The 11,750-nt window shown below is 42.5% G+C and overlaps 1 protein-coding gene across 1 annotated transcript; it reads right to left on the bottom strand.

The window, feature by feature from the left end:
- Positions 1 to 7,602: 7,602 nt before the first annotated feature.
- prr15la (proline rich 15 like a) lies at positions 7,603 to 10,955 on the bottom strand. The gene is made up of 7 exons (XM_076996925.1): positions 10,732 to 10,955; positions 10,522 to 10,620; positions 10,259 to 10,318; positions 10,004 to 10,109; positions 9,440 to 9,687; positions 8,601 to 8,787; positions 7,603 to 8,339 (listed from the first exon to the last, which is right to left on the bottom strand). Exons 1-7 carry the CDS (start codon positions 10,813 to 10,815, stop codon positions 8,206 to 8,208), a joined length of 918 nt encoding a protein of 305 aa, XP_076853040.1. The 5' UTR covers positions 10,816 to 10,955; the 3' UTR covers positions 7,603 to 8,205.
- Between the last annotated feature and the right edge of the window lie 795 nt (positions 10,956 to 11,750).

The raw sequence follows: 11,750 nt of genomic DNA, 5'->3' as shown, positions 1-11,750 counted from the left end.
GGCAAGACAGATGTCCATTACTGATTTCATTTAATCTGGAGATAAACTGCACTGCACCGAGGAGCCAGAGAAACAGGAGGACTGAGTGTGTGCAGACGTGTAGAGAAGGCCCCTTTATGTCACATATAAACGCTTCATTCTCTGCTTTGACATGTACAATGACAAATTAGGATTAACCAACGCCTCCTGCTTATCCAGCTGCGAACGATCATTAGGGAAAGCTGGACGTTGTCCTGTCCTGCATCGGCGATGGGATGAAGGTGCTGTTAATGAATCGTCCTCGAAAGGCCTGATTGTAGTGTGTTTAGAAACACACAACATGGTCATGTGAGCAGGATGTCCTATTTTGCCAGTGACATCAGACATTATTTGGATGGTTTTAACAATCATGGGAATTGGTTTGGATGCTTTCTGGCCATGATGAAATTATGATAAAGTCTTAAAACTCTAAACATGTTCTTTTTAATATTTCATAGGTTTATTATCTTACAGTAAGAACTAAAGACACATGGTACTGAAGGTATATGCTCAAACAGCATTCATTTTCAACACCATAAATAAATGGCCACACTTACAAAATTGTGGATTTTAGAATAGAGATATCTCAATATGGAATATATTATGTGCTTCAAGGAGGATATTTGAAATATTTAAAAGAATAAAAAAAAAGAGTGCATAATTTTTTTTGAGGATCCAGGGATGTCAAAACCGTTTAAGTGATTTCTTGATTTGTTTAACATTCTGTTTGTCAGTTTGACTCAAAAGTTCTCTGGCACAACATAATCAAAACATAAACATAAAATGACAACTGTCACCACTGCTCCTGACAGAATGTGAAGTTCGCTGCGCTCGACTTCACCCCGCCTCTCAACAAACTCGAAAGAGTTTTGATTGGTCACTTGATAAAAGTCATTCATCAGGACTGGACATAAACCAACACCACAGCTTATGACAGCTGCCATGTTCTCTCACTGTATTAGAATCACAGAATGACAGAGTCTGTTGGTGAAAGTGTTACTGACAAACATTTAATCAAGCCAAATGTAACATCAACAGCCAGAAGGGACTTTCATAATGAGGACTAATGAAACCAGCCTTCTGGAGGTTTGGAAATGCATTCTTCTCAACATTAACCCTAACTTGCAATGAATGCAGTCTGCAGTGCAGTGGGAATAATCAGAGCTTTGTATTTCTCAATAAAGATGCCCAGGCTTGTCAGATTCTGCAGTTATGGCAGATAGCTGTAAAGCGTGCTGAAGAGTGCTGTTGGTCCCGATAAATGTCACAGGAATGCCCTGATTAGAATGTGTTTGGAGGGCAGAGCGGGCAGCCTGTCAGACGTGAACGTACAGTGGAGCAGAGACTTCTGGAAGGAGGGAACGCAGAGGCAGAACCTCCAGAGTGAGGAATAGCTGCTCCAGCTTCCAGACGTTGCCTTGTTCAGCTGGTTTATTGCATCAGATCCCAATAACTTAATAAATTGGGGCATTTTTTCCATTTTAACTGCCCCTGCTTTTCTTTTCTTTCTTTCTTTCTTTCTTTCTTTCTTTCTTTCTTTCTTTCTTTCTTTCTTTCCAATTCTCAGCCCTTTCACCTGGAGAGGCCTACAGAGGCCTGAGAGGAAAACAAATGCAGAACAGTGAAAGGAGGGAAAAAAGGGAGAGCAGCGAAAGGAGGGAAAAAGGGAGAGCAGCGAAAGGAGGGGAAAAGGGAGAGCAGCGAAAGGAGGGAAAAAGGGAGAGCAGCGAAAGGAGGGGAAAAGGGAGAGCAGCGAAAGGAGGGAGGAAGGGAGAGGAGTGAAAGGAGGTAGGAAGGGAGAGGAGTGAAAGGAGGGAGGAAGGGAGAGGAGTGAAAGGAGGTAGGAAGGGAGAGGAGTGAAAGGAGGGAGGAAGGGAGAGGAGTGAAAGGAGGTAGGAAGCCGGCTGGGATGCAGCAGAGGCCTCAAGCCCGTGGCGTCTGCAGAGCAGCGTGATGGAGGAAAGCAACGCGGGAACAAAGACGGGGGGAATGAGAGGGAACAATATGAATAGGAAAATACAGGACTAGTGATAGAGAAAAAGAGATAAAGACAGAAGGGTGCAGCTGCTCTGCTCCATACATAGGAAAGGTTCTGGAGAGCGAGCGTGTCTGGGGGTGTAAGGCAGTATTTGCCCCGGGGGTATGTGGCGGGGCAGGGGGGAAGGTGGGGGTCCCGACCCTCATCAATCTCACTCAAAGCCACAGTAAAGGGGCCCAGCCCTTAGGCACAGACCCCCCCACAGCCCCTTACACACAGGGGCCAAGGAAGAGACCCTACTATTGTACACAGCGGGAGGATGACACACACGCACGGCCTCGAGCTGACAGCGTGGCTCTGAGGGTGATGATGGGTGGCACAGGAGAGAGGGACAGAGAACGAGAGAAAATCTAGGAGCAAAAAGTGCAAGAGATCATTTTAACATAGGTGAAGTTCCCAGAAGAGGTTCTCAGAAGAAGTTGTAGGAAGAACTTCTCGGAAGTTCTCTTCGGTTTCATGTATGTCAGTGTGATGAAACCCATACTGATTTTGTTTCGAGGTCTGGATAACAGGGTTTCAATATGACGTGATATATGTCAAATGTGTGTTCTAATTCAATCAGAAAAATACTAAAAGTATCATAATGGTGATTGTGTGTGTGTGTGTGTGTGTGTGTGTGTGTGTGTGTGTGTGTGTGTGTGTGTGTGTGTGTGTGTGAAAGAAAAAGAAAAAGGAAGAAGGAGACAGAGAGGTTGTGTGTGTAGGAATGTGTGCTAGGATGATAAGGAGGATAATTAATTTGTTTTAATTAATAGTGAAAATGCTGCATTGTGTTCCAGGACAAGCAGTATCACACACCTCCACCTCCACCCCCACCCTACACACAATCAGCTGGGTACTGGGTGTAGGTCAGTGCAAACTGTTTTTAGTGTCAATTGAACACTTTTTCATATCTCCCATAATATAATGATTTAAGACATGACCTGGATGTTACTGATCATAACAAAAATGAAAATGTGCACACACACACACACACACACACACACACACACACACACACACACACACACACACACACACACACACACACACACACATTCACACATTTCAGTAGAGCAAAGCACCTGGGAAAACTGCCCACAATCTCTGTTGTTCTTTATGTATTTTGAGTATGAAAGCAGAGTGCAAAGTCAATTATTTTTATTGACTGCTCTCTCATATATAAACAGGAAAGATACAGAGAGAGGGAGAGAGAAAAAGAGTCAAAAAAGAGAATGGCAGAGGACAAGGACCAAAATGCAAAAATCAATTTGCCAACTAAAACAGATGACCCTAAACCCTGCATGGGGCCGGTAATGGTAAGAGGCCCTCCCACGGTAAATTCAATTTGCCCAGCCCCACCAACTCAATTTGTGCTTCCATTTGGGGGCAGGAAAGAGGAGCGGCGCCACGGGATCAAACGTCCCCACGGCCCCCGCGGCTCCTCTACATATGTTCCTCTTCCCAAACCTAATCAGACTGCTTTCATCTGGAAGGTTTCTCTCTCTCTCTCTCTCTCTCTCTCTCTCTCTCTCTCTCTCTCTCTCTCTCTCTCTCTCTACCTACCTCTTTACTTCTTGCTCTCCCTCACATTTTGTTTCTCTCACACACTCTATGTGGGACTGAAGAGGCAAAAACCACTTAGTCACCACTGTATGAGTTGAACAGAGGAAAATCAGGTGAAATTATTTTAGTGTGAAATAGCATTTTCACTGTGGAATACTTTTTCTGGAATACATCTTTTTAGCAGATGTTCTATATATATTCTTATAATACATTATGCATTGTTAAACATGCATTCTCAAAATCCTTGTTTCAACTTTTTCTAAACTCTTTAAGGGCTTGAAAGAGTATATTCATAGAATCCATACAATGACACCAATGTTCCTACTAGTACAAAGACTGATATTTCCCATGAAGAATATGAGCCAAAAATAGATTAATTTATATTTTTCATATCCTACAGGCTACATATTTTTGTATTTGTCAATAAATGCTTGATTCAGTTTAATAATTCTAATAAATATTGTTCATGCAAATTGTAAAGATTACCATAAACTCATATTACTGATGGATTGCTTTGGTTAAAATAGTTACAACAGTTCAAAAATCAGGTTTTATTTCATATTTGCATGCCGCATATGGTAAGACAGTCACTGTGAGAATTCACATGTATTATGAATGATCACATTTTATATGCTGTTGTAAACAAAGAGAATATCAGTATAAAAAATAAGGAGTAGACAGTAATCAAAATGTGCAAGCTTGGTGACTTGAACTGACTCAAATGGCCTGTGCATAATTTAAAATGGATAAAAACTGGGCCATATTGCCATTATCATAACACCACACATGCCACATGAGCAAAACTACATACTTCGAAAAAAACAGAGATGCAATACTTACACTAACAGTCTATTATATCTATCTATCTATCTATCTATCTATCTATCTATCTATCTATCTATATATATATATATATATATATATATATTCGAGTGGAATCAGATAGACTTCAGCTGAATCTCCGCCCCTTTTACTCATTCTGTCTCTCTGTATTTTCTCTCTTGTGGTTGGAGAGTCTCTCTCTCTCTCTCTCTCTCTCTCTCTCTCTCTCTCTCTCTCTTTCTCTCTCTCGCTCTATTTGGTTCTCTTCTCTGATTGCATAGTGGGGAGCTTTTCTCCATTCCTATTGGCTCTCTCTCTTACTCTCCCTTGTTTTCTTTCTTTTCTCTCTCTCTCTCTCTTTCCCTCCCATGATGCCTGTGCTTGGTGAGCAGGAGCCAGAAGTCCGTCCAATCATTGTCTGAGCTATCAATCAAACCTGACGGGCCCAAGCGACATGAAAAGAACCCTCAGTGGCAGCCATTAACTGAGTGCCCCCTCCTTCCCGCCCTCTCTCTCTCTCTCTCTCTCTCTCTCTCTCTCTCTCTCTCTCTCTCTCTCTTCTCTCTCTCTCTCTCCCACTCTGCCCTCTCTCTCCCTCTCCCTCTCTCTCTCTCCCTCTCTCTCTCTCTCTCTCTCTCTCTCTCTCAGGCCCCCACGCTTTGTTTTCCTTTCAGCGGACAAAAACAGACTGACAAGATGGAGGGTTGGACATTAATCAAAACCGCCCCATGGAACCACCTCTTCCTCCAAGATAATAAATAAATTCCACTCCTCTCATTGGACAGATGCTCATGTTGGTTGTAACCCTCTCTCTCTCTCTCTCTCTCTCTCTCTCTCTCTCTCTCTCTCTCTCTCTCTCTCTCTCTCTCTCTCTCTCTCTCTCTCTCTCTCCTTCTCTAATTTTAAGGGTCCTCATCTGCTCTCCGGCAGGGTAATTCCCCACAGATCAGAGGCCAGGTGTTCTGCTTACCAGCCGAGACCAGGCACCCCCTTTTCCTCTCCAGGGGCCAGTGTTGCCCTGACAACTGGACAACCTGTGCCCCTGCCTCACGCTCTCTCTCTCTCTCTCTCTTCCACCGATGAACAGCAGTTACTGTGTTTGCTGATGGCTAACAGTCAACCCCATGTCTCTGTCTTATTCTTTCTACTATATACATCTCTATATAGAGATATCTCTTTCAAGCCCATTTTTCTTTCTCTCACATTGCTTTGAGTGTATTTTACTCTGGTTAAGATGTCTATGACAGGTAAAATGCCCGATTTTGAATAATTCTGTGAGTAATGTGTGTATAAATTTGTTGGTGACTTGTAACTGCCTCATATTCTTCCACATTCATATTCACAAATGTAAATGTTATTTGTCCTCAGACAGAAATCACACACCAAATCAGTGCACATAGTGGGCAGATGCATTTATATTTGTCACACAAATCCCTCAAATTCACTCTAATAATGTACTGTACTGAGAAATTCAGACCACGAAGGTCTCAGTCTGCAAAGATAAATGAAACTAATCAAATGGTTTATCTGCTGTGTCCTATTAGAGTGATTGTAAGCACTCTAATGTGTGGGCCGTCTGCAAATCTTCAGCCAATATTAGCTTTGCATTTTAGTAATCAAGAAACTATCTTAACCATTACCTTTGTGTGTGAACCCTGAGAAACTCACGTGAATGACATCTTTGGCATTTCACATTCTGTCAAGAAGGATCCCCCCCCCACAAAAAAAAAAAAAATTGGCCCTGGTCCTGACGGCAAGACGAAGACAAATGGAAAGTTAACATGGCACACGGTGGTGTGTGAGGGTGCCACAACGGGTTCTGCGGCACCCTGCCTTGCAGGGCATTGTGGGATATGTCTTTTGCCAGAGCCTCCACTCGCATGACATATCGCAGCACGGCGGGAGGCGCATGGCTCTTCGGGAGGAGGTGCTACACCAGCGCTCCGCAAACGTGTTTCATTCCTGTTTTCCTTACGACTCCTCTTGACCAGGTTCACGTGCAGCCCCACTGCGCGGTCCACGTGTGTTTATGTTGGCCCCATTAAAGGAGCACGAGGGGTCCGAAAGGAAGTCTATCGAACCCCCTGTTGCTGAACATCTTAGAAGTTTCCGAGCTATGTTAGGACAGTTCAAAAGAGAACACTTTCCTTTTAGCAAAAATCACATGAGCAAAATTTATTATTTGAGATATGAAATCTTTCTTTTGGAATTGGACTGATTCTGACCAAACTGGGTGGCGACACTGTGCAATACAAGCAAAGCAGCCCATGCAGACAGGACACTAGATAAGCAAACGGCACAATAAGGATGTCTAAAACTGTAGCTACAAAAGGAGGCCATTGATTTTCTGTTAGCAGATCTCCTGTCTGAAAATGGAGGACGGGGGGGGGTCTCTAAGATGGCTGGATCACTGAAGATATGGTTGCAGTAGCAAACTGCTGTTTCTCAGAACTCCGATCTGTTGTATCATTGACACCTAAATGGATTAGGTTCATGTATCACAGATAATGGCCTGGCCCATAGCACGTGTGTCAGCGAGCTGGTGTGTGTGTGTGATAAGGCCTATTGATTATGTACCATATGCGGTTCCCACGCCATCCTTTGTCCCCAGTCTTCCACTGTTTTCTATTTTTTTTTCTTTTCATATTAGCTGAGGAGATGTCGGGGTGGGGGGGGGGGGGGGGGGGCACAGCTGGCTGGTGCAAGGATGAGCTCCTCACCCGCCAGCCGCCAGCAACTCCTGAAGGACTCCTGGGTATTACATGATGAAGGGGCACCGAACACTTTAAAGGGAAGCACACATTAATACGGGACACAGTCAGCACAATCCATTTTTATTCTACCATGACTGTTTCCTCTAATTAACAAGTCCTTGTGCATTTTCTGTTGTTTTCATATGGCTGGACTATGTCAGTACCTTCAGGACCCTCTTCAATTCACTATCTATCTATTATTTCAATGAGTTTCATGGTCTTTTCATTGAAAAGGCACCGACACCCCTGTCATACATCTCAGTTGATTAAATACCATGATGTACAAAGGCCATGAGGTTGAAACATTCACAGCACACTGAACATGTTTAAGTGTAATCTGACGGAGCTGATGTTTAGGCAAACAGAAAACCAGTTTCCTAAATAATGGTAAAAAAAAAAAAACATGCCGTTGTATAGTACTGAAAATCACTATTTATTGGACAATCATAGGCTGAAATATGAGCTGGGACCATCTGACACAAATAAGGCTTTACAGAGAGAGAGAGAGAGTGTATAATTAAAACACATAAAAATGACACATTATTTTATGATCCCATTACACATGTAATTCAACATTTCAGAATTTTCATTTTATTACACGTGGCAAGTGCCAAAGTAGCTGTTCTAATGCAGGACAACACTGCTTTCCCAATGACAGCCAAAACTTAATTTGCTGTTTTATGCATAAGTAAATATGCAAACATATCTATTTTTAACCAAAAATCAAGAAACAACCTGCAACAGTGCTACAAAAAGGACCTTTGAAACCATGAACTCTGGTCTCACTATCATAACGCTAAGATCAGCACAGTTTGTTTGGTCAATGTGAAACAATGATACAGAAGTGTGTGAGACATTCCACATCACAAAGAATTAACTGCATCAACAATAATTACTGGGAACAGAGCAAAGAAAGTTTTCAAGATAAGAATGTAGCTTCCTGCCATTCATTCGGTGTTCAAGGGACAGCAGTGTTTCGATGAGATGTCAGTTTTCATGGGACTGTTTGCTAACTGTATCCACCTCCTCCTAAGGACCAACCAATGGCAGCTCACATGGGTGTGGCTTCTTCCGGAGCCTTTTGGCTTCGTTCTGAAGCTTCTGGCGAATGTAACCCTTAATTTCAGAATCCGTCTTTCCAGGGAAGTAGTGCTGCACTGCCCCTGTTGAGAATGTGTAGATCAGTTAGTCAGCTGGAAATCCAAGTTCTAAATTAACTCTACATAAAGAGTGGGAGATTACTTGATTTATTTGTGTTTCTGCATGGTAGCATGAGAAAAAAAGGCTTATTATTCTTTCAGTAAGAAATTAAATGAAAATGCATTATGCGGTATGCTAACGTATCTCTAAATCCTAATTGAACCTGCATAAACACGTTGATCATAAAAAACGAAGACATTTGTGCTGGTGAAGGGTCTGCGTACTCAGAATGGCCTGGATCTCGTGGGCGGGCAGCGCCGGTTTAGGCTGGCCCCTCTTGCTGTTAACGGCGCCGGAGATGGAGTGTGAGGCCAGCCGGTCCCTGTCATAGAGGCCCCGCAAGAGCTCGTTGGTCAGCTTCTGCGCCGTGGTGCCTGTGTTACACCGCTCCAGCAGCTCGGCGGGGATAAACTGGTTGGGTGGAGGAGGGTGGGATGGGGTTGGGTGGGGTGGGGGTGGTGTTTGGATGATGGAGGTCACGGCTGCTAGCCGCAAGCCCGTTCCGTAAGCTTTTCCCTGTCGCAGCAATTTGTGGGACTACAAACCCGTCCAACGTAGACTTATGATTTAACGTCTGACCTCTCGTCAGAATTAAAGAAAGGCATGGTTTTATTCAAAATATCTTTTCTTTACTTAATCCTATAAGCATTTTTTAAATGTAAACAGAATAATTTTACACTCCTTTCAGTGAAACCGTCTTCAGTTGCATCTAACCAAAATTTCCCCATTCAGCTACAGATGTTAAGACAGTTAAAACCGGTTCATAGATGTAGGGCGCACTCTCTACATCACAGCTGTACCACTGGACCGCCAGCTCAGGCCTTATCTATGGTTTTGACAACAGAATCAAATTTACAGTCAATATATATAAACAAGGCCCCAGAAAATGAAATGCAATTCAATTCCCTGACTGAGGATTATTAAATTGACTTCTAAACTGAACCTCTAAAAGAAATGCATTGTGCAAGACTGAAGAATTTTTTCCTTATAAAAGTTAGATATGTGAGCAGCAAAGCAACCATAAGCCACTCACTAAGTGCATATCTATAGATAGATAAATTACCTCTTGGTAAAGCGTTGTTTCACTTCTTAGTGTCTCGGCGTTTCTCTCTTGGCCACACCCCTGTTGGGAGGAGCCTTCATGCTCCACCCACCTATCATTCTTGACATCTTTGCTAGGAAACTGACCGGGTGCAAAGTTTCCCTCATGTGTCCCTGGGATGCTGGGGCTTGTAGTCACACTGCAGCAGTTTAGCCACCCGTCGCTTTTGGTGACCAGTTCTTCAAGATTTTGTGCCAACCTTCCACATGCTGTTTAGAACAAGGCAAAATATGAGTATTAGTGAATTACCTACGTCGGATAATGGCCTGGATTTTGGAAGTAGAAAACCTTTGTTGGAAAAATAATTATATTGAACATATAATATGTAATATGATAATTACCGTTGCTGAACATAACATACTGAACATATTGTAAAACAGAATCAATTTTCAACTTTATAAAAAAGAAACATGCAACTTCAACATGTTGCTATAGAGCTATGCAATACATCTGATTACAGAATTAGGTAGCATGCACATTACTAAACACTGATCCCATTTATGGACATTGGACAGCCCTGCAGACCTGTGAGAGTTTTTATTTGCTCCCTGAGGTTGTCCGTCTCCTTCTGCATACTCAATACCATGGCAATAAGTTCCGCCCTGGAGCAGGTTTGGAGATTTCCTAACACCTGGAATGAGGAGTACAGTCATGACAACACACCATGACCTTGCACAGACCCTTCAAGGGCAGAAGGGAACACACAGCTAAAATGTACTACTCTTTAATACCATTACCACCTCATGATCTGTGGTGCACAAACTGAGTTGAACTGAGTACCTCCATAGTGATGTCACCATCTCCTATGGTCAGCTCTGCTCCGTTATCAATTTCAAAAGTCTGTTTGACATAACAGAATATAACAAAACAATCTTTAAAGCCAGCTTAATGGGAAATATATTCAATTGATAAACAGGGGTTATCATTACTAGAGAGTTCAATAAGTCTGAAACATCTGTCTAAATATAACACCATGGTAATGTAAAGCTATGACCAAGAAAATTAATTCCAACAACCAGTTATAAAAGTAAGAAAAACCTGACCCTTGATATTAGTTTCAGAGGAGCAGCATCACATGGTCTGATCTCCTCTTCCCTGCCTATGATAGGGTGTAACTGTTTCCTCATCTTCGATGGTCTATGCTGAAAAAACAGTTGTTATAATTAACAACACAGGTCTCCCAGGGGTAGCTATCATACGACAAAAGGCTAATGTTTGCATCAACCGAAGACTTAGCATTGTGACATACTTACTTCAATTGCTTCATGCTGAGGTTGATCTTGGTATCCTTCGTAAGCGTTATTTAGAAGGCGTTTTGCTGTTGTTTTTCTTCTCATCTTTCGTCCATTATCCGTTTTCCCCGCTGAAAAGCTGCCCGATTCTTTAATATGCTGATCATGGCGCGGCTGAGGTCCGTGACAGTCCGATGACTTCTCACGTGTGGACACGAGTAACAGGCTTCTCGCGGTTCAGCGAGTCAAAATTAAAACACTATAAAAGGATTTCTAAATAGTTCAATGTTTTCAGAGTATCAGAAAAGTTTAATTGTTGCATTCGTTTTTGTAGTTCAGTGAATGACTGGTTGCATCAGTAACTGACAAGAAATTATTTTGTGCTTTGCCATTTTACTGTAATGTCCCGTTACTGGGATAATGAAAAGTAATACGGAGAGTTTCTGTAAGAGAACATAATATACGTGTATATTAGTAGACTAAAGGTATCTGCCTTATTTCTAAGTAGCAAACAAAATATATATACACAACTTCCCTTTTTGTAAAAACACATTATGTGCAATATTACGAAATAAATGTAAATTTGTACAATAGGTTTCCCACACGACGTGTGTGAACCCTAAAAAAAACGAGACCGAAATCACTGAGTACATTTTGAGGAATACATGTTAATGATGACACAGCATATCAACTTTATTATTCCTGTCACAATGCAAGCATTCTCTCTCTCTCTCTCTCTCTCTCTCTCTCTCTCTCTCTCTCTCTCTCTCTCTCTCTCTCTCTCTCTCTCTCTCTCTCTCTCTCTCGCTACAATTTTGGCTGTGTGAGCACAGATGCTGGAGGAAGGTTGAACAAAATTTGACCCTAGTCAGTCCCAGGTGCCCAGGGGTGAAGACTAAGTGTGTGCGGAAACACCTGAGGTTCTGGAAGTGAGACTGAGCAGAGATTCCAGAGGGAAGCCATGATGAGAGGGGCCTCCAGAACTGGCTGAAGGTGCACAGACACATTAACAGAGATGATGACCACAGTAGTTTTTTTTT

This window comes from Brachyhypopomus gauderio, chromosome 2 (genome assembly GCF_052324685.1).
Source record: "Brachyhypopomus gauderio isolate BG-103 chromosome 2, BGAUD_0.2, whole genome shotgun sequence".
Taxonomy (NCBI): domain Eukaryota; kingdom Metazoa; phylum Chordata; class Actinopteri; order Gymnotiformes; family Hypopomidae; genus Brachyhypopomus; species Brachyhypopomus gauderio.
This window is presented reverse-complemented; position numbering and strand designations above follow the sequence as displayed.